At 41.6% G+C, this 23,675-nt stretch overlaps 1 protein-coding gene and 1 pseudogene across 1 annotated transcript; one reads left to right on the top strand and one right to left on the bottom strand.

The window, feature by feature from the left end:
* Positions 1 to 9,200: 9,200 nt before the first annotated feature.
* Positions 9,201 to 9,880, bottom strand: LOC101609235 (annotated as a pseudogene).
* Positions 9,881 to 12,440: 2,560 nt separating this feature from the next.
* On the top strand, positions 12,441 to 22,493 carry Smlr1 (small leucine rich protein 1). The gene is made up of 3 exons (XM_045159497.1): positions 12,441 to 12,473; positions 12,660 to 12,909; positions 21,240 to 22,493. Exons 1-3 carry the CDS (start codon positions 12,441 to 12,443, stop codon positions 21,323 to 21,325), a joined length of 369 nt encoding a protein of 122 aa, XP_045015432.1. The 3' UTR covers positions 21,326 to 22,493.
* Positions 22,494 to 23,675: the final 1,182 nt, after the last annotated feature.

Genomic DNA, 23,675 nt, shown 5'->3' with positions numbered 1-23,675 from the left:
AATTTGCATTTCCTTGATGACTAACAATGTCGAACCCTTTTGCAAATATCTGTTTGTCATTTGTTATTTCCTTTGAGAACTGTCCATTCCACTCATTAGCCCATTTATTGAATAGAAGACCTCTGGTGTTTAATTTTTATAGCTCTTTATATATTCTAGATATTATTTGCCTGTCAGATGTATACTTGGCATAGATTTTCCCCCTTTTTTGCAGTTTGGAAGCTTTTTCAATTCATGCATCCTATTTGTCAATCTTGAGGTTATCTCCTATGCTATTAGAGTCTCTTCATAAAGTCTTTGCCTACCTATATCCAGAGTGTTTGCTTATGTTTTCCTTTAGCAGTTTCAAAATTTCAGGTCTCACATTTCTTGATTGATTTTGTGAAGTGTGAGAATACTGATCTATCTTCATTCATCTACAGGTGGAGATGCAGTTTTCCCAAGATTATTTGTTAAAGAGTATTATAGTCAGTTCCACAGTTCTGGGAAAACATCCAACTAGACAGTGTTTATGTGATGAAGGGGTTTATTTCAAGCTTACAGATTCAGGGAAAGTTACATCAATAGTAATCCAGTATCGACCCACTTCAATAACAGAAGAAGTTGGCTCCTTTTCACAGATACAAGCAGAGAGAAAAACCACTACCAGCCAGCACACACACAAAAAAAACCAGCAAGCATAAAAATCTACCAGAGCTCAGACTGCTTTGCACAGCTTTGGGCTGGAATCAGATGCACACCCAAATACACCTTTTGGCTATATTCCAGGATCTGCCCCCAGTGACACCACCTCCAGCTAGGCAGCTAGAGACCCAAGTTACAAGCTTAATAAAACACTTGAGTCTACAGGGGACATACATTCACAGTCAAATATACTTTTTACTCCTTTGTCAAAGATAAGACAACCTTAGATGTGTGAGTTTATTTCTGGGGGCTCTGTACTATTCCATTGGTCTATATAGCTGCTTATGCAAGCACCATGCTCTTTTTGTCCCTCTGGCTCGGTAGATTAATTTGAGGTCAGGAATAATGATGCTCCCAGCATTTTTGCTGTTTAAATTGCTTTTGTTATTGAATCTTTTGTGTTCCATATGAATTTTAGGACCTTTCTTAGTCCTGTGAAGAATTAGAATAGAATTAGAATTTTGATAAGGACTATGTTTCATCTGCAAGTCACTTTTAGTAATAGACATTTAAACAATATTAATTTTGAAAATCCATCAGCATGGGATATTTTGCCATTTTATAAAGTTTCCTTTAATTTATACAGCTCTTTAACATTTTCATTGTACATATATTTTACCTCCGTGGTCAGACTTATTCCTAGGTTTAATAATTTTGAAGCTATTACTTGAATTTTTTTTCTCATTCCTCTCTTGCCAAGAATATAAAAAGGCTACTTGGGGAGGTAATATGATGGAGAATGGAATTTCAAAGGAGAAAGTGTGGCGGGGGAGGGAGGGAATTAACATGGGATTTTTTTTTATAATCATGGAAAATGCTAATAAAAATTAAAAAAAAAAAAGGCTACTGATTTCTTTCTTGATTTTTGTTTCTTGATACTTTGATGAGTGTTAGTCAGACCTAACAGTTTTGTAGTAGAATCATTAGGGATGTTTAGGGATAAGAACTTATCACTTGAAAATAGAGATTATTTGACTTCTTTTATTTGTATCCCTTTTATTTCTTTCTTTGATCTCACTGCTCTAAATCAGAAAGCACTATTTCTAATGAGAGCAATAAGACAGGGCATCCTTCCTGCTTTTAGAGGAAGTGCTTTTAGGCTTTCTCATTTAGTAAATGTTGGCTCTAAATTGGTTGCACACTGCCTTTTAAAAATCATGTTGTTATGTTTTTTTTCTCTTCTTAGTTTCTTTGAGGCTTCTATCATGAAAGAATGTTGATCTTTGACAAAGGATATTTCTGCATTTATTGAGATGATCATGTGATTCCTGTTCTTATGTCTACTTATGTGTTGCATTACACTTATTGATTTGCCCATCTGTGACACGCTTGAATTCCTGAGACAAAATCTATTTGCTTATGGCATATGATCTTCTCAATCTGTTATTAAATATGATTTGTAAATGACTTATTGGGAATTTTTGATTGTTCATCATGGAAAATAGATTATAGTTTTCTTTTTGCTGTGTTATTACTCAGTTTTGGTGTCATGGTGATAGTAGTTTCATAAAATGGGGTTGGTAGGGCACCTTCCATTCCTAGTTTATGGAGGAGTTGAGCACTATTGTGGCTATCTCTTCTTTAGGGGCTGAGTAGAATTCAGTAGTGAATCCATTCAACCTGGGCTCTATTTTGTGAAGAGACTTTTATTACTCTTTAAAAATCATTGTGTTATGAGTCTTTTGTTTCTGACTTCTTGAATTAATTTTAATAGGCCATATGGGTCCAGGAATTTTTCCACTTCTTCTGGATTTCCTAGTTTTCAGAATGTAAGTTTTTAAAGTATTCCCTAATGAGTCTTTGAATTTCACTGGAATCTGTTGTACCTCCTCCTTTTTAGCTCCAGTTTTATTAATGTGAGTCTTTTTTCTCTTTCCTTTGATTAATTTGGCTATGGCTAAGAAGTTATCAATTGTATTTTTTTCAAAGAATGAATTCTTTGAGAGCTAGGCATGGTGGAACATTCCTTTAATCCCAGCACTCAGGAGGCAGAGGTAGGAGGATTGCTGTGAGTTCAAGGCTACCCTGAGACTACAGCCTGGGCTAGAGTAAAAAACTACCTCAAAAAAACAAAAAACAAAAAGAGAAAGAATGAACTCTTTGATTTATTGTACATATTGTTCTTTCAGTCTTAATTTCATTTATTTCTATATAATGGTTTTTTAAATTTAATTTATTAGTTTTCTTTTCAGTAAATACAGACAGTTTGGTACCATTATTTAGGCTCATCTGTGATCTACCCCCTCCCATTAGACCCTCCTTGTTAATGAAAATGGGTCTTGCATTGTGGAGTTAGCCCCCAGTTATTGGTTTGATAAATGTCTCTGCAAATCATGACCCAACATGTGACTCTGACATTCTTTCTGCCCCCTCTTCCGCAAAATTTCCCTCAGCCATGTTGGGTTCATTTTTGGTCTGCTTCAGTGCTGAGGTGTTGGGGGCCTCTGAGGCTCTGGCTCTCTGATTTGGTAGGAGTTGATTTTTCTCTGCGTTGGTCTCCTTCCCCTTTGTGCTGGTATCCAGTTCACAGGAAAACATCACCCTTGCTTATTTCACCAGTTGTCCTTAGTTTCAGTTGGGCCCCTTTTGAGGTATGTTGGGGCAGCTCTCTTCTTAGGATCTGCATCTATCTGGAAAAGAGAAGCAGATTCTCCAACAGAGAGTAAGTTAGCACCAGGAAAATTGAGATAACACTTACTTTTTGATAGACAGTATGATAGGTGTAGGCCCTCTTATACCCCATGATTGATGGTAGCTTTATATTGTAGAGTGTGCTTGTGTTTAGGTATGGTTCTGACTTGTTTCCCAGCTCCAGCTATGGGTCTAGTACCACTGAGTGGATCAGTTAGCCAAATCAAGAGCAATTGGTTCCTCACCATGGCTGTGTACCACTATTGCACTTGTGTGGGCATCACATCCGGTTATTTGTTGCTAATTAGGTTAAACAGTGTGTTGCTTGGACAGATCTTGGTCATTTCCCCCAGTCGCCTATGTAGCACCTTCTGGCACTAGACACGCTGACTGTCTGGGGACTGACTCTCTCCTGGATTCCAGCCATGTCATTCCATTTTACGCGTCAGCTGCGTATGGAGTCTTCAGCAATAGGGTCTTACCACTGGCCTTTGGTGGGTCATCAAGTACTCTGGCAGAAGTCTGTCATTGTTTTGGGAAACTTTGTAGGTTTCTCTGATCAAAAGTTCATTGTGGATGGTAGGCCCAAGCTGGAAGTGGGGGTTACAGGTCAGTGTCCACTAAGAAATTGAGGAAAAACATAACTAATATACAAGAGTTACAGAGGAGAGAGATAGAGGGGAGAGGGGGAGAGGGAGGGAGGGAAGATGTAGGAAATTTAGGTCAGTCTTGATCCTACCCTCTCCAGTGTCTTGTGGTTCAGGTGTTTCCTGTAAGGGTCTAGTGAAGGTTCAGCCATTTGATCTGTCTTTTAGTAAGTAGAATTTTATGGTACCATTGCCATTTGGGTCCTGATTACTGTTTTCCACCCTTCAATTCCCTCCCTGCCCTCCCATCCATCTTATTGTCTAGTCCATGAGGTGCTTGCTGGGTATGTAAGGCATCTTAGGCAGATTCAGGTTAGGTGTTGCAGATGAGTGAGACTATGTGTTGATATTTTTTCTGTGTTTGGGTAAGTTCGCTGAGAATGATCTGTTCCAGGTTCAACCATTTTTCCTCAAATTTCTTTATGTTGTTTTTTCTTACTGCTGTATAGAATTCCATTGTGTAGATATACCACATCTTTGTTATCCATTCTTCTAATGATGGACATCTGGGTTGATTCCAGCTTTTAGCTATTACAAATTGAGCCACTACAAACATGGTTGAGCAAATCTCTCTGGCTTTTGGTTTGAAGGTTTTAGGGTAGATGCCCAGTAATGGTATAACTGGGTCTGTTGGTATTTCTATAGTCAGCTTTTTCAGGAGTCTCCATATTGCTTTCCAAAGTGGTTGTACCATCCTGCATTCCCACCAACAGTGAATGAGTGTCCCTGCTTCTCCACATCCTCACCAGCATTTATTTTCATTTGACCTTTTGATGTTGGCTATCCTTATTGGGGTAAGGTGGAATCTCATAGTTGTTTTAATTTGCATTTCTCTGATGATTAGGGATGATGAACATTTTCTTAAGTGTGTGTTTGCCATTTGTATTTCTTCCTCTGTGAATTGCCTGTTTAACTCTGTGCCCCATTTTGTGAGTGGGGTATTTGTCTTCTTATTTTTTAGACTTTTGAGTTCTTTGTAAAATCTAGAGATAAGGCCACTATCAGTTGGATAACATCAAAAGCATTATCTACCTTGACCAAGTGGGATTTATCCCAGGAACACAAGGGTGGTTCAACATACGAAAATCTGTCAATGTAATACACCACATAAACAAGCTTAAACATAAAAACCACATGATAATTTCGATAGATGCAGAAAAGGCCTTTGACATGATACAACATCACTTCATGATCAAAACAGTGGAGAGAATCGGCATGGCCAATTCACATCTAAACATAATAAAGGCAATATACAAAGCTCCAAAGACCCAAATAATACTTAATGGAGAGAGACTGGAGGAATTCCCATTGAGATCAGGAACAAGACAGGGATGTCCTCTCTCACCTCTGCTTTTCAATATAGTTCTGGAAGTCCTAGCCCAAGCAATAAGGCAGAGAAGGAAATAAAAGGGATACAACTTGGAAAGGAAGAAGTTAAGTTAGCTCTATTCGCTGATGACATGATTGTATATGTAAGAGACCCGAGAGACTCCATCCCAAAACTCCTGAAGGTGATTAACTCCTATAGCAAAGTAGCAGGATACAAAATCAATGCACAAAAATCAGTAGCATTTCTGTATGCAAATGACAAAGACACAGAAAAAGAAATAAAGGACATAGTCCCATTTTCAATAGCAACAAAAAAAAATAAAATACCTTGGAATAACGTTAACCAAGGAAGTAAAAGATCTATACAACGAAAATATAAAAACTCTCAAAAAAGAAATTGAGGAGGACTTGAAAAGATGGAAAGACCTCCCATGCTCCTGGATAGGCAGAATTAACACTGTGAAGATGACAATCCTACCAAAGGCAATATATAGATTTAACGCAATTCCAATTAAAATCCCTACAGTGTTCTTCACAGAGATAGAAAATATGATCTCAAATTTCATATGGAAAGGCAGAAGGCCTCACATATCCAAACATATCCTCAGCAAAAGAAATACCTCTGGTGGCATCACCATACCTGATATAAAGCTATATTACAAAGACATAGTAATAAAAACAGCATGGTACTGGCATAAAAACAGGAGTATAGACCAATGGAATAGACTTGAGGACCCGGATTTTGGGTCAAGCAACTATAGCTACTTGATATTCGACAAAGGCCTGAACAATATAGACTGGAAAAAAGATAGCATCTTCAACAAATGGTGCTGGACAAACTGGATAACCACATGCAGGAAACTAAAACTTGATCCACACATTTCACCATGCACTACACTCAAATCCAAATGGATCAAAGACCTCAACATAAGACCAGAAACTCGAAAACTACTGGAAGAAAATTTAGGAAGTACTTTCCATGATATAGAAATGGAAAAAGACTTCCTGAACAAAACCCCAGTGGCTCAAGTTCTTAAACAGTCACTCAACCATTGGGATCATATGAAGCTGAAGAGTTTCTTTACAGACAAGCATATAATAAGCAAAGCCAATAGAATGTTTATTATTTCTTGACATCTGTTGCTTTTCTTTTGGGGTTGTTCTTTTTCTTTAAGACCTTGAGCTGTACAATTAAGTTATTTATTTAATATCTCTTTGACTTTTAAATTATTTATTTATTTTGAGTGAGAAAGAGGTAGATATATAGATAGATAGGTAGATAGACAGACAGACAGAGAGAGAGAATTGGTGTGCCAGGGCCTTCAGCCATTGCAAATGAATTCTAGACACATGTGCCACCTTATGCATCTGGCTTACATGGGTCCTGGGGAATTGAACTTGGGTACTTTGGCTTTGCAGGCCAAGTGCTTTAACCACTAAACAATCTCTCATCTTTTTTATTATTATGTATTTTTTGAGAGAAAAAGAGGCAGATAGGTAGAGAGAGAGAGTGATCTCTTAGACTTTGTACATTAAGCACTAATAGTTATAACTTCTCTTATAGCTGCTATAATTGTATCATCAAAGATTCTGGTAAGTTTTGCTTTCATCTTCATTTGATTCTGGGATTTTAAAAAATTCCATTTTGATTTCTTTAAAGTCATGTTTGAAGATATTCAAAAGTGTATTGTTCAGTCTCCATGTAGTTGTGTAGTTTTTGTGGTTTCTCTTGTTATTGATTCCTAGTTTTATTCCACTGTTATGGTAAGACACAATAATTATCAGCCTTGATATTTGGTACATTTATACTTATAATTGTGTTATCTTCTTAATGAATTGTTCCCTTTATTAATATGCCATGGCCTTTATGTATTCTGACTTATTTTGGTTTGAAATGTATGTTACCAGATATCAGAATATTTATGCCATCTTGTTTTGGGCTTCCATTTGCTTGAAAGATTGACATATTTCAATCTTTTTACTCTCAGTGTCTTTGTCAGTGAAATGTATTTTTTTTTTCAGGGGCGGGGGTTGAGGTAGGGTCTTGCTCTGGCCCAAGTTAACCTGGAGTCTCAGCATGGCCTTGAACTCACAGTGATCCTCCTACCTCTGCCTCCCAAGTGCTGGGATTAAAGGTGTACATCACCACACTCAGCTGTGCAGTGTATTTTTTGGAGAAAACAGATAGTTGGAAGTTGCATTTTAATGCAAGCATCCAGTGTGTATATTTTTAGGGTGAATTGAGGCCACTTAGATTTAAGGTGATTAAGATGAGTTTGCTAATTCTTGTAATTTTGTTGATGTTGTTCTTGTTGTTTGGATTACTGTTTACTTTTTGTTTTCTCCCATATAGTTACTAGGAGTTTGCTGGAGATCTATCTTGAACATGATGGATTCCTTTGTTCCTATATTACTATGATAAAATTCATTCTTCCCTGTGCTCTCGTGATTGAGTCTATCTCCCTTCTCTCTGTGTAGAATATTCCTCTAAGTATCTTCTGAATTGCTCCTTTAGTTGCCTTTGTTTTTGTTTTGTATTGAAATGTCCTTATTTGTCTGTTCATTTTTTAAAACATTTTATTCTCATTTATTTATTTGAGTGAGGGAAAGAGGCAGAGAGAGAGAGAGAGGGAGAGAGAGAGAGGGAGAGAGAGAGAGAGAGAGACAGAGAGAGAGAGAATGGGCACACCATAGCTTCTAGCCACTGTAAATGAACTCTAGATGCATATGCCACCTTGTGCATCTGGCTTACGTGGTTCCTGGGGATTTGAACCGAGGTCCTTTGGCTTTTCAGGCAAGCGTCTTAACCAGTAAGTCATCTTTCTAGCCATGTCCATTTTTAAAGATAGCTTTTTTTAGATATGGCAGACTTCATAGCAGTTATTTACTTTCAGTGCTTGAAAGCTATCATGCCTAGCTTTAGCAGTTGCTGATGAGCCATATGTCATTCTAACATGTTTGTCTTTATAGATGAGTTGGTGTTTTTCCTTTATATCTTTTAATATTGCTTCTTTGTTTTGTATTTTTGACATCTTGACTAATAAATTATGGAGAGGATGTTCTCTGATCATGAGTATTTGGAATTCAAAGTGTTTCTTACATGTAGTTGTCTCCCCCCCCCCTTCTTTGTATTTTTTTGTTTTTGTTTTTGAGGTAGGGTCTCACTCTAGGTCAGGATGACCTGGAATTCACTATGTAGTCTCAGGGTGGCCTCAAACTCATGGCAATCCTCCTACCTCTGCCTCCTGAGTGCTGGGATTAAAGGCCAGCACCACCACACCAGGCCCTACTTTGTTTTGTTTGTTTGTTTGTTTGTTTTTGCTATTACTGTCCTTAATTTTTTCTGAGTCAATTCTATCCCCAGGATTTTTCTGTTTGGTCTCTTAGCTATATCAAAGAGTTCTTGGATGTTGTGGTCATGCTTGTTTTTGTTTGTTTTGTATTGTATTCCTTATTTATGTTTGAATATCCTTGACTTTGTCATTCATTCTTGATAATCTTTCTTTTGCTTGGTCCAGTCCATTGGTGATACTTTCTATTGAATTATTTATTTGGTCATTAAGTTTTTTATTTCCAATAAAGTTTTTCATTTCATTTATATTTTAAAATCTCACTTTCCTTGCTGAATATCCTTTACATCTTATTGATTTTTTTCATCAATAGTGCTGATTTTCTCACCTATGTGTATTCTTTTTAAAAAATACTTTATTTTTATTTATTTATTTGACAGAGAAAGGGGGAAAGAGTGAGAGAGAGCGAATAGGCATACCAGGGCCTCCAGCCACTGAAAACAAACTCCAAATGGATGCTTCCCCTTGTGCATCTGGCTAATGTGTGTCCTGGGGAATCAAACCTGGATCTTTTGGCTTTGTAAGCAAATGCTTTAACCACTAAGCCATTCCTCCAGCCCTATTTGTACTCTTCAGTTAGAAACTTAATGGCATCTTCAAAGCCACATTGGTACAGGAGCTCCAGCTTCTTGCTTCTTGGGAAAAGGGCTTGGTTGAGCCTCACCAGATTGGTCAGAGACAATATTACATGCTGCCTGGAGATGTTAATGTACAGGTCCAGCTGCCCTTTGTCTTGTGGGGAGATATCCAGCCATCCATGGAAGGGGGAGATGTTCACTGTGCAGTCCACAGGAAGAATGGGGAGGCAGTTGGTAAGGCCTCCATCTACTATTTCTTCCCCTTGTATTCCATGAGTTTCAGTCCTGCATAGATGGGTATGAGACTGCTAGCTAAGAGAACTGCCATGTAGTAGCAAGCAGACAGGATTCTCTTAGGAAGGAGGCAAAGGTCAATATCCTTAAGGACATTTGATAAAATGGAGTGTGGTGCTTTCAGTCCATCTGACTCATAGAAGTTCTCAATGAGGTCTTTACTGGAGGAAAAATTTCAAATCAAATTGTGCTTTTCTCTGATGTTGGTGCTGGATCTGTGCAGTCAATTTTGGGCCAGCTTGTGTACATCATGAGGAAGAATAGATTCCATCCTGCTCCTCAGTCAGGCCATGAAGTCATAACCACATGTCATTGCCCCCAAAGACTGCCTTCTTGTGTCTTTATCAAACTTGGAGATAAATTGGTTACATTCCCATAGCTGGAAGTTCCCAAGTGGTCAGAGCTTGTTCCGTCTTCTTAACTCCATATTTCCATCAGTGTCCCACTGAACAGATAACTAACTACATATTACTTCCAATGAAATGCCTGCAGAATGTCTTATCTTCCCTCATCAAAACCTACTGCCTGGCCTGGGGTGAGGACTCAGTTTGCAGCATGACCATCTCCTTGCCACCACCATGATAGGAGCCAGACATGGTCTGGTAGTTAAGGACACAGGCTCTAAATTGAAACCCCAACATTGCCACTTACCAAAGAGGGCAAGGTTTTTGCTTTCTGAACCTCATTTCTTCATGACTATAGAGTATCTTCTTCATAAGATTCCTATGGCAACTAAATAAGATAATAAACATAACCTCTTTATCTCAAGCCTGACATATATATATATGTCCTGTGATTGTTACTATCCCTGGTGAAATCTATTTCTCTGCACTAATTATTCCTCAAGGGCTTTTGTCTTCATTTTCCCCTTCCTCCTTTCCTCTCTGCTATCTCCTAGTTTAGACTCCTTACATCTTGGGACCATGTTAAGATGGACTACTCTGATGTCTTCTCTTCAGTCTATTTCTTAAAGCATACCAAAATACTTCCTAAACTCATGTCACATCATGCATTTCCATGATCAAAGTCCTCTGATGGGTGTCACTTGACTGCATAGAATAGTCTAAATAGTTTAAATGGCAGGGCATCCAAGAATCTTGTAAGCTTTCATATCCTCCCCCTTTGCCAGCTTCAGCTCTTTGGACACTCTTGCCTGAGCCCCCTGTCATTATACCACTGGCAATTCTTCCCTTTCCTCCATAAGCTCCTCCTGCCTTGTGCCTTGTGTGTGTTTGAGGAGGGCTTAGCTACCCATTCTCCAGACTCAGGTCAGATGCTACCTCTTTAATGAGCTCAGCCCAGCCCCCTCTCTGGAACTGACCAGTCCTGTCATCAGTGCCTCCTTGGTACTTGGTTAATATTGTCATTTCTATGTTTGTCTATTCTACTTATCTACTTATCCTTGGTCTAGGCATCCAGGGCTGCCTTGTTGGATGGAACGAAACAGGAAAAAAGAAGAACTTGACAGTCTACCTAACAACTGCCTAATATCTCTCCAGTAATGTCACCTGCTCACAGAGTTTCTTTAAGAGTGACACTTGACAAGTGAGCATCCCTGCTCCAGCTGGAAGAGCACGAGAGGGCCACCTCACTGGGAAGCAGGCTGGCATCGTAGCCACAGCACTGCTTATGGGCTTGTGCAGTGGGAATGGAGAAGCAAATAAAGCACAATGCATGCAACCCTGATGTCATGTGGGCACTTTAAGCCCTTGCCTCTGACACTGGCCATCTTCTGAGAAGGAAGCTATGGGCTCTTCTCTACTCAGAGATGCCAGCTAAGCATCACAGGGACCTTCTCTGGTCCACTGTGGAAGTGAAGGTAACGACTTCACAACTGGGACTGACTTGGCGTGGCTATGCAAAGCCCCTTGTAGAAGAAGTTGGGTGGCTCTAGCAAGGAGCCATCTGAGGGGAGCTCTGCCAGCCCCTCACCAACAGCTGCCTAAGTAGGGAGTGGACAGAGCAAGAATGCAAAGTAGGGAACAAAGTCCAGCATGTGGGAGTCAGCTCCCATCAAAAATTTCCAAGTTCTCCAGGAATCCTTTGAATGGAGAAGTGAGTCATTTAATCAGCTTCAACTTAGCAGTCCAGCGTCTTTGGGAACTTATCACTGAAGCAACTCAAAACCGCCAACAGGTCAGTGTCAACCTGGTCATATTTGTCAGTTTATTGACCTTTCTTACCCTAGAAACTTTGGAATTGTCGCGCCACCCACGTGGCTTACACTCTGGGCAGCAGGCACTGTAAGCGGAGAGCAGAGCTGAGTGTGAGCCACCGCAGCCAGCAGAGCCAGAGGCACCATGGGAAGCAGGAAAAGTGTCACCTCGCTGTCCTCGCCACCGCTCACCTGTGGCCACCTCTGCTCTGCACACCCAGGTTATACTCCAGACGTTGGGCTCTGTTGCAGTTATCTTCTCATTGCTGGCACACAGCACCTCACCAAAAGCCGCTTGTGGGGGGAAAGGGTTTATATCAGTTTACAGACTTGAGAGGAAGCTCCATGATGGCAGGGGAAAACAGGGCATGAGCAGCAGGTGGGATACGGCAGCTAGAGAAGAAGTCACATTCTGACAAGACGGAGCTGGCTAAAACATCCCTACGCCCTCCCCAACAAGACACCCACTGCAGCAAGGCTCTACCCCCCAGAGCAAGCATTCAAAACACACAAGTTTAAGGGAAATGCCCAGTTCAAACCACCACAGGTTCTAAGAAAAATATGTGATCGTGGAATAAATAAATAAGTCAGTGCACCTCTCAGGAAAGTCAAAGCATGGCAAGTTCCTACACGTGGAAGTGTGTTCCTTCTTCCCTGGTGGCTGTAGGATCAGCTATGTATGGGGAAAAATTAGCATTCATCCAAACACAGACCGCTGGAATTTAGCAAATACAGTAAAAGTTCTTCCTGTGTCTGGGAATATATTGGAAGAATGCAGATTACCAATGAGGTTTGCTTAAATCCGGTACTTTTCACTTCACATAAGCTAAATTCAAAGATACCTTGATTCCCTAGGCCGATTCCCGCCCCTTCTGAGACATGTCACAGGAAGCACGCGCAGGGATCGATTCTCCATCTTCTTCACTTTGCAGCTGAGTTACAGAGTAACCTGCCAGCAATCTGCTCAGAAGTCCCGGTGCTGTTTAAATAGAGCAAAGTCCACAAAAAGTTCCACAGGGATGTGCTGGGCAAAGGCCAGAGCCCCAGAAGAGAGCTAATGCGGACTCGAGCTGCCGCCGTGCTACAGGGTCCGGCTGTGTCTGTGGGCCGAGCCATGAGCTCCGTGACCTCAGCCTTCTTGCGGGAGCTCCCCGGCCTGTTCTGGTTCGTGGGGATCTTTCTGCCTGTGGCTTTGCTGCTGCTTCTGCTCATTGCCTGTTTCATGATGGAGCTGACGGAGGGTAAGTGGGAAGGTGCAAGAGGAAGGGCTTAGATACCGCTTCCCACCGTGCCCCTTTGATACACACCAACGCTCTGTTAAAGAGCCCGGGAGAACTGGGGACACACAGCATTTTGAGTTGCAAGCATTCCACCCCAACCTTCCCATAGGATCCTTAGCTGAACTGGGAAAAGGTTGGGGAGCTCTATGGATTGTGTGATGACTTGCTGCAAAGACGCCTTCTTCTCTATAGGCCCTCATGGACAGTCAAACTCTGAGCAGTAATTTTGACCTAGGGTTGCTGATCTGTCTCTTAAGGCAGAAAATTCACAAGCATTAAAATATTTTTTGCTAGGCATTGTGGCACACATCTTTAATTCCAGAACTCAGAAAGCAGAGGTAGAAGGTTACAGTGAGTTCAAGGACAGCTTGGAGCTGCAGAGTGAGTTCCAGGTCAGCCTGGGCTAAAGTGAGACCCCATCTCCACAAACAACCTCTTTATGACAGATGTGTGTGTCCCAGTTGTCGCAATAACCACTTCCAGTGACACATGTTCCTGATTCCCACTGGTACCCAGCACCCTGCGGAGAAGTCAAAGGATGTGATGTCACAATTGAGCACTTAAATCGATCATGTAGCTCTCAAGTTTTACCTCTGGCTGCCTCTATGGCAAGATAAAAATTTCACTTGCTCAAAAATGTACCAAGGGCTGGAGAGATGCCTCAGTGGTCTGTGAAGCTTGACAACCTGGGTTCAATTCGCCAGTACTCATGTAGAGCCAGATGCACAAAGTGGCACATTCATTTGGAGTTTGTTTGCAAAAGCTAGAGGCCCTGGATCACCCATTCTCTCTCTGTCTGCCTGTCTCTCTCTTTCTCTCTCTGTCTATGTCTCTCTCTGCTTACAAATCAGTAAATATTTTTTAAATGTTTCAAGCATGAAGTGAGGCACAGAACACATTGAGGTAGCCTCCTAGCCCCCATGTGTATGTTTGTACCTGTGCCCGTGTGCACACCCATGAGTATGGATACACACACTGCTTTCTCTGCCACCAATTGTCCAGTCAAGGAATATTCCAAACATTGTGCTATCATAATGTGTGGCCAACATAAAGCCCTTGATATTTGACCTTTGTGTAAATTTTCCATGAAAGTATAATGTTAATGTGTTGAGGAAGAAAGGGAGGGAGGGAGCAGGAGAATGTGGGGAGGAAGGGAGAGTTGAAGGGAAAGGAAAAGGAGAGAGAAAGAATACTCCAGAAGCCTAAGGTGACTTGGGATGGGCATTTGGGTCCTGGCCTGACACAGCTGGCTTTGGTATAATTAAATGAATGAAACTGGACACTTGACAAGCTACGTGCTAATGTAAGGACATGTCTCTCTATTCAGGAAATATTAGATATAATTGAGGGTAACAACTACTTTAACCATATTACCAAAACTCAGTTTGATTCTTAATTTGGATGGTTTCATATTAAAGCATTAAAAAAAAAAAACCTGAAATCCAGGCATAATGACACAAACCTATAATACTCCCAGTACTCAGGGGGCTGAGGCAGGACTGCTGGAGTTTCCAGCCAGTGTAAGCTGGGCTACATAGTGAGCTCAAGGCTAGCCTGGGCTACAGCGTGAGACTGTCCCAAACACAAAATCCAGGAGCTGGAGAGATGGTTCAGCAGTTGAAGACACTTTCCTGCAGAGTCTGATGATCTGGGTTTCATTCCCCAGTATCCACATAAAAGCCAGATATACGAAGTGGTACATGCATCCGGAGTTCATTTGGAACAGCAAGAGGCTTTGCCATGCCCACTCTCATTCCTTCTGTCTCTCTCTTCTTGCAAATAAATAAACAAAAATATTTTTAAAACCACAAATTTTCAAACCCCTCTTGGTCCACAAAACCTTGCCAAGTCCAGCAATGCTTTCTTGTATATTACGATGTCACCATGGGCCAAAACTGTCGCCTGTAGCCTAGCAGAAGGACAATTAGAGCTATCTCTACCTACCAGGAGACCCAGAACATCGAGTCCTGCAGGACAAAGTATGCTGCAGAATCCCAAATGTCCCATCAAACCTTAATCAAAACCCTGTCATTCTGTGTCATTTTTATTAACAGTTCTCATGAAGAGCAACTAAACTACATTGTACTTCACTCCATAGGGTCCATGTGCTAAACCCCTTTCTTCACAAAATAAGTTGTAGTCTCCGCTGCCCCAAGACCAGTCTTCTGGATGTTTCTCATCCAACTACTCATGACACCTGAGCCTTAGACAGGGGGGAAAATGGTGCAGGGAGAGAAACTCAGAAATCTCCAAAACCCACACAGCAGCTTTTCTTTTGTTTTGCAGACTGGTTCACTGCCCAGTACTGTGAACGTTCCCATGTGGAAGGCCCTTCCCGGTGCCCACAGTGACCTCTGACATGTGTATATGTCCCAGGCTCCCGCTGACACACAAGTGGGGGAATAAAGGGAAGTGGCTGTCATAGTCAGGGATGTGAACACTTCATGTACTTCCCACTTTTTATCTCCAGCTGCCTCTTTAGCAGGATAAAATCTTCAGTATCTCAAAAATATTTCAAGCATGAAATAAGGCAACAAGCAGGTCAAGAAAGCCTCATGAATTTCAAAGTTCCTGAACGGCCTCTGTCACCAGCTATAATAGAGCAGATAATTCCATGAGGCAGTCAGTATTTGGAACAGAGTCTGCAAAACAGGGCAGATCTTGGTTTTACAGTTTCAGTTAGCTGTGGGAAAACAGCTAGGATATGTAAAACATCAAAGAGTCTGACATTTTATTAGACATTTAGATAATTGTGAGGTCAAAGAATGTAAGTCACACTCTGTCAGCATGTGCTGGAAAAGCCACGTTGCAGTTGCAAATGTGGCCTGCCACCACAGAAAGCTGGTATAGGAAAATTCAGGCAGAGTGCTGGGTGTCCACAGTGCCAGGCCCACAACAATTACCTAGTGTGTATGTAGTATTGTGACTATTGCACAGTGACCCCTCTGTCCCCAGCATTTCCCTACCCAGACGAGCTGTGTGTAGATCAAGTCACAAACAAAAGATGTAACATTACATTTATAGCTCCACCAACTTGGGATGCTTCTGCAGGCTCGTAGTGAAGGCCCAGGGAATTATTCTTTCACCATGCTTCCTTCTCCCTTCTTTACTCCATATGATGATTTGTTAACACTTTTGCCCTAAGCCTTTCTCATGCTCATGGATCTGTTCCTTTCCTGTCAGAGCCGTTACTTTATGCAGTGAAGAACTGAACTCCAGGGATGCATGAATGTTGGTCTCCCGTGATGCGGGTCTGTGGTGCTTTGTGGGTAGTCCTGGAATCCTCTTTAAAGCTTGCTCCAAACTTGCATCCACTCCTAGACAGCCAAGTTCTCATCACTCAACACATACTTGTGAGTCTACCTGCTTTTGTCAGTTTTCTGTTCCTGTGACTTAATCTCACAGACCGGGTAATTTATAAAGAAAGGAAACTTATATTTCCAGTTCTGGCCCAAGTTCAAGTGGACCCATATAGCGATGTCCTTCTTGCTGGTGGGGACTCTGCAGAGTCCCAAGGTAATACAGAACACCACATGGAAAGTAGGGTGCACCTGCGAGAGCTAGAATCTTTTTTTAAAGTTACTCTCATTAAGCTATTCATGAGTTTTCACATGAGTTTTGGTGGCAAAGCAAAGTGTTACCCAACACCATGACACTTTAGGGGCTTTCTGGACTTAAATAAAGGATTCTCCATCTTAGAAAGCCATAAAAGATGACCAAAAACAACAAAACATCAAACAGTGGAGATATTGTAAAGCTGTGTGTTTCTGACCTTAGCCTCAGGTGACATCTAGTCAGGGGCTGGAACCGGCCCTTTCTCCTTAAGTCTTTTCCTGAATGTCAGGTATGAGATCTCTCATCACAGCCAGCCTCTTCTGAGCAGGTAAGGGGCAGTCCCAGGGATGGGATGAGCCTCCACTACCGTCACACTCTTTTGTTTGCCCCCACTACAGTGTGGAACTTCTGGCAATAGGTGAGGTGGTCAGGAGGAAGGAAAGAGTGAGGGAGTGAAGGTGCCATTTATTATGGCATAACAAAGCCTACACACTAGTCACTTGACACACTGGGCCCCCTGTGAAGCTCCTTGTTTAAAAAAATCTAGTTCTTTCTATAGTCATGTTCTTAAGCATTAGTAGTAATTGTCTCTCTCCAACCTGAGAGCAAATGAGATCCTTTGGCTCAGAATAAAACAACCACCAGTCAGTCTCTCCACTTAGCAGCATCCTCTGAAAAGCTGTAAGCAGATGGGCGAAGGTCACATCATTTGTCATCTCCCCAGAGCTATGGCAAGGGTAATCCTTCCTGTTTTGTTCCTGTAAAGAGAGGACATTGACAGATTAGCTAGCATGCTCACAGAACCCCCAAGTCTGCATTCTGAAATTGAAACCAGCTTGCTTGCCTCATACATCCCCAACTGCCAGACATGAGAGCCACTTAAGGATGTGATGGGAAGCATGTGGTGGTCCTGTCATCATTCAACATGAATCCTTAGTCTTCAAGCCTTAGCAGGTAATGATGCATGTAAATTTAATTAGTATGTAGAGAACATCAATTTCCTCACAAAGGAAGAAAGAAAATTCTCTAACATCCTGCACTCTTCAATCTGTGTCAATGCCCTGAGACGTAGCTCTTAAAGTGGAGGTCTGAATCTTGAACTTTCTGGAAATAACCCAAGCCTTCATCAACCACCGCCATGGACATTTAAAAATTCTTTTTAATTTTTATTTGAGGGTGGGGGGAGAGAGAGAGAGAGAAAATTAGCACACCAGTGCCTCAGGCACTGCAATCGAACTCCAGACACTTGTGCTACCTAGTGGGCATGAGTGATTTTGCACTTGCCTCACCTTTGTGCGTCTGGCTAACATGGGATCTAGAGAGTCTAACATGGGATCTGGAGGTCGAACATGGATCATTAGGCTTTACAGGCAAGTGCCTTAATTGCTAAGCAATCTCTCCAGCCCTGCCATGGACATTTTACATCTCTTAAGATGGAAGTTTTTTCTGTGTATGTGTGTGATGTGATTGTGTATATGTGTGTGTAATGTGGTGTGTATATATATGTGTAATGTGGTGTGTGTGTGCATATATATTTGTGTGGTAATGTGCTGTGTGTATATTGTGTGTAATGTGATATATATACACACACACACATATATATATATGTGTATATATGTATATATGTAATGTGTGTGTATGTGTAACATGGTATGTTTATGTCTATAATGTGTGTGAGAGTATATGTGTGTGTAATGTGTTGTGTGTGTTTAATGTGGTGTGAAATCTCTACTTCTACCACCCAACCTCCAAAATAGCAACCTAGTTGAGAACAAATTGTGCTACCAAATGTCAAAAGTAGTCATTAAAAAAAGTGTGTCTATCAAATGCCCATGTTTGTATGGAGTCAGATCCAAAATAGATTAAACAGATTCAGCCAATTGATCAGGATTTACCTTCAGCAGCTTAGAGCTAACAGAAAAACAAAGTTAAAGTACACAGGTTTCTCAGCTTCTCTCACTGGGCCTCACATGTATATCCTGGCAGTCAGAAGTCAGAAGTCAGAAGTGGGACACAGGAGGGGGATAAATTATTTGGAAAGAGCAGAGTGGCTCGAATTATGGTGAAATTATTACTATCTCAGTCTATAGTGTGAAATCAAGTAGCATTGGAATCCCAGATCTGTAACACTGGCTTCTCTACTTAATCCTTTGAGGCTTCAGCCTCCTCATCTATAAAAGAGAAATAATAGCAGGGCACTGCTATAACATTAGGGTAGGATGTGAGGTGATACAGACAAGGTTCCTAGCAGTACCTGTTGTAAACAGCTGTTCGTGATTATGACCCTTGCTGACATATGACTTTCAGGGAGTCAGCATTTGTGTCATTATAATAGCTATTACTAAAATTGTTTTGGGATAATTAAATAAATCACCCTTGGTGACTCACCTGAAAGCAGTAGTGGGATCCTAACCCTAGCCATATGGCTCCAGAGCTAACCTTCTCAGCCTACAAATTACCAGGTAGAGTTCTATCAAGTGGCTGGGCCTTTTGGGCCCTAGCAAATAAACATACCACCAACTTGAAAAGCAACCGTGGGAAATTTGTAAGCAAGGAAAGAATATTTACTAATGTTTGAATGGTCTATCTTTTCATAAGAAAGCGATTATAACTTATTTTATTTGTGAGAATTAGGCAGATGAGAGTGGGTGTGCCACAGCCTCCAGCCACTGCAAATGAACTCCAGACACTTGTGCCATCATGTGTATCTGGCTTACATGGGTACTGGGGAATTGAACCTGGGTCCTTAGGCTTCACAGAAAAGTGCCTTAATAACAGCTAAGCCATCTTTCCAGCCCATAACTATTACTAATGATGGTGATTTCTCCATAATAAAGATCCAAGTCAGGGTTATTTCTTTACCCATGTCCCAACTGGAAAAACCTTCCTCATTGAATTTTCAATAAGACTCAGGTGTTTCCAAAAGCACCTGCCTAATTTCTGTGCCTCCCTTCCATAACGGACCCCTGAAATAATATGAGAGCAAAATCACAAGCTCTTTTAGGAGAGATGTAACTTATGTTCTTTCTCTTGCTCTGTGCAGGGTACCTAGTACCAAAAGCTTAGTCACTGGATGGATGACCCACTGTGGACTGCAGAGCTGCCTCTTGTTCCATTCCAGTTCTCTACTCTTACTGTTCTCTTCCTTCAATCTCATTATCCAGGCCACCCATTTTCAGCTCTATCATGTGTATCCTGGTCCCTCATTGAAAGCACCTATTGTGCAGTGAGCCATAAGTAATTCAGGATAAAAGAGAAAAGATTACACATATTTCAAAGAGCTCCTAGTCAGTAAGCCATGGGCTACGTCAAAGGAATATCTTTGAAATATCAAATCATCTATGTGGGAAGTGATGTAGCCCAGTGGCTAAAAGTTCAGGTTGGCAGAGATCAAATCTGAATCCATTTCTGTGGTCTTGGAGGAAACTGCTTTATTGCCACATCTCTAAGCCCAGTAATGGTGACCGGCTCTGACATCATGCAAGAATTAGACAAGACAACCCATGCCAAGGACTTCAGAGTGTACCTGGCATATAACAAGTGCCGAACAAAATGCAGCCAAGGCCTGTTGTCATTTGAGCACAGCAACCCTCCGCTGCGTAAGTTGCGTGGAGATCTAGACGAAGGGACAATGTGTTTCCTGGGGACATGACAAGGGATCCACGTTACAGACCTGATGTGGGAGCCAGAGAGCACATTGTCAGGGTCAAATCTGTAAGCATGCCATTCGAAACTTCTGGTCTCCAGCTTGATTTGATTAATCCCACTTCTGAAAGTAAAACTTTTTGTTTGAAATGGGCTAGAGAGGTGACATAGTAGTTAAAAGCATTGCTTAGAAAGCCTAAGACCTGGGGTTCAATTCCCTGGGATTCACATAAAGCCAGAAGCACTAAGTGATGCATGCAGCTGGAGTTCAATTGCAGCAGCAGGAGGCCCTGCCATACTCATTCTTTCTTTCACCTCTGTCTCTAATAAATTAAAAATACTTTTTCTGAGAGAAAAAAATAAGCAGTTAGTGATGTGTTGGTTCCTGTCAAGAAGAATTATTTTTTCTTGAAAGATCAGGAAAACCCCAAAGAACATATGTTGAGATCTAAAGAGAAAAATCTCTTAAGGACTAAAGTAAATTTTGGTCATTGCCAGTGATGTATTTGTTAAAGGTACAGGAGCAGGAGAGCACTCGTAAAAGCAGGGAGGAGCTCAGCGACGGGAGTAGCACGTCAGGCCAAGTGCTACAGAGGAAGGAAAACATCTCCAGGTCTCATTGGACAGGAATACCTCGAGTGCCACCAAGTTTTAGTATTCCAGCAGGGTCATTTTAACCGAAGTAGAAGACTGAATGCAAAGGTTCTGAAAAGTTGAAATGCCAGTAAAAGATGTCAAAAGGAAGAGGGAGAATACTAGCTTGCCTTGTCCAAAGACTATCCAGGCCCAAAGGCACTTTGGAGAGGGAAATGTGGGGATAGAAGCTGTGTTTTCCTCATTCCGATTTTCCCAATACATGTAGCATGTTAACAATTGTCAACACAGTAGTTGTGTGTCCTGTTTAACCAAGGACAATATTTAGAAGTGGCCGAGAAGATGGGGGATGCTACTACAACAGGGCTTGCCCAGAAGCCCTGGGCTTCTGTAAGTCACTAGAGCCACTGTCAGCAACACTGCCAGTGGCCACTCAAAGGCTGTAGGGACCCACGGCTCTTGGCTGTTTCCACACTGAAGAATCTGTTTCCTTTCAGTTCATAGAACACCAGCTCAGTTTCCTGATCGTCAGTGTAAATGCAAGATTGGCCATTCACCTTACCGGAGAATGAAACGAGCATGACTGTTGGGAAGACACAGTGAAATGCTACTTGTCACAGAGCAACGGTCAGCAGAGAGCCAGAGGAGCCCGAAGAACACACTGGCAAGTGGCAGTGACAAGTGATCCCAGAGGACTTCTGTGGGACTCGGGTTCAGTGACAGTTCTTCCCAAAGTGCCACAACCAGAATGTTTCTTCAGTATGTGCTCTGTAATGCCCAGATGGTAATATTTTAACTTTTATTGTGACTATTTGAGGGGAAGGATTTTAAAATGAAATGCTTGGGCATCACTTTTCTAGGAACTCTGTGGATGTTCATGGTATTCTGACTTCAAAGGTGAAAAAACCTGAGAAATAAGGTGATTAGTAAGATTGGAGAGCTGAGCGTGGAGGCGTGTGCCTTTAATCCCAGCACTCAGGGGGCAGAGATAGGAGGATCAGCATGAGTTTGAGGCCACCCTGAGACTACATAGTGAGTCCAGGTCAGCCTGGGCTAGAGTGAGACCCTACCTTGAAAAACAAAAACAAAAAAGATTCGACAAAGTGGCCCAGCTGGAGAGACAGCACTTGTCTGCAAAGCTAAAGTACCCAAGTTCAATTCCCCAGGACCCATATAAAGCCATAAATACAAGGTGGTACATGTGTCTGGAGTTCATTTGCAGTGGATGGAGGTCCCAGTGTGTCCATTCTCTATCTGCCTCTCATTCTCTCTAGAAACTATTAAAAAAAACAAAAAACTAAAGATGGGAGAAAGCTTTATGGATGCTCCACATAAGGACCCTTTGAGCTGGCCCTATAGATCAGCAACTATTACGTGACAGCTTCTGGTAGCATGTCTAGACCTGAGCTTGTGTCCTTCCTTTTCCCAATTGCATTGACAGTTCATCATTATGACAGGCCTTATGAAACAAGTGGACTTGCATACTAGGTATGCATTGACTGTAGCTCTCAGCATGATGGAAATATTGAAGGTAGTATTGGGGAAAGAAGAGAATCTTCATCAAATTCCCAAGAATAATTTGAGCCTTTGCCTATAAAAGCCAAAACATTAGGAAGCTATTTCTAAAACAGAAGTCCCAAGTTCATGAGCAAATGATGATGATGATTATTGTGGAAGTCCTAAAGAGCCAACACACATAAAGGAAAAAGAAATATCGAATTTAGGATAGTTATTAAAATAAATTATGGTCACTACTGTGTTCAATTTTTCTAGTTAACAGTAACAAAAGATGTTCAAGCTTTTGTTTGTTAGGAAATATAGTTCTCAACCTGGTGATAGTCCAATTTTCCCACATGCCTCTTAGCAGGCTCACAGTAATTTATGAGACAGTAAATATGGTCATCTGTAACAAGTGCAACATTTTTGGTAGCGAGTCATGTACAATAGATTGTGTGAATGACCAAAAGCCAAGCCTGTTTTCTGCTCCTTCCTTTCTACCTTGCCCCCAATTCTTTACATGCACCCAGGGAGCTGTCTGCACTTCCTGCAAAATATAACTCAGTGTTCCTCTGAAGACATTCATTTCTCCACTTTATAGAGCTCAATTAAAATGAGAATGTCTGTTGGGTCTTTCTGAGTAATTTATAACAGTGTTCATGCCATATGGAAGGAATAACACCATTCTTCCAGTTCTGGGAGGGAATCTCTTTTTAGCCCCTGGTGGAATCAACTTGTGTAAAAATGCTTTCTCTAACAGAAGGTGTGAAAGGACACATCATAGTCCCATCTCTGGCAGCTGACAGCCAAATCTGTGGCTAAGCCACCTAGGCTTGCTCCATCTTTTTCCAGAGTTGGAGGAGAGAGGGACATGTCACTTTCCCATAGGCAAAAGTCCCAAGGGTTTATTACCAGCTGCTTGAAGACCATCATCTGCCAAGCATGGCCGACAGTTTCATAGTCTCACCTGGGATTGATCCAGTTTAAGATCTGTCTCCATTGCTTCTGAGCCTGCATCTAAATCAAGCCGCAGTCTCCCTACATCATCTGCCTTTGTTTCTTACCTGTGCTCCAAAGCTTAGCCCAAGAGCCACATCAGTTCCCACATCTTAATAGGTCTCACCAACAGCTTCTTATTTTTATTTCTAAATTCTAATATCAGGGCTGGGGAGATGGCTTAGCAGTTAAGGTGCTTGCCTGCAAAGCCTAAGGACCCATGTTTGACTCTCCAGATCCCATGTAAGCCAGACGCACAAGGTGATGTAAGTGCACAAGGTTGCACATGCAAACAAGATGGCGCAGACGTCTGTAGTTTGACTTGAGTGGCTGTTGGCCCTGGAAATTATCTCACTCAATGTCTGTCTCTCTCTCTCTCATAAAAAAAAATACACAAAATGACAATGTTCTAGTGTCAGAAAGAGTTCCCCAGTAGCTTC

The sequence above is a fragment of the Jaculus jaculus genome, chromosome 9 (genome assembly GCF_020740685.1).
Source record: "Jaculus jaculus isolate mJacJac1 chromosome 9, mJacJac1.mat.Y.cur, whole genome shotgun sequence".
NCBI lineage: Eukaryota > Metazoa > Chordata > Mammalia > Rodentia > Dipodidae > Jaculus > Jaculus jaculus.
The sequence above is the reverse complement of the archived record's forward strand: the minus strand, read 5'-3'. Positions and strand labels throughout refer to the sequence as shown.

Excerpts from the sequence above, each read along its gene's own strand:
- Smlr1 (XM_045159497.1), top strand. The coding sequence starts at position 12,441 with ATGCAGATTACCAATGAGGTTTGCTTAAATCCG. Across the intron at positions 12,474-12,659 it reads ATGAGGTTTGCTTAAATCCG|AGCAAAGTCCACAAAAAGTT; the intron begins GTACTTTTCACT and ends CTGTTTAAATAG. Across the intron at positions 12,910-21,239 it reads CATGATGGAGCTGACGGAGG|TTCATAGAACACCAGCTCAG; the intron begins GTAAGTGGGAAG and ends GTTTCCTTTCAG.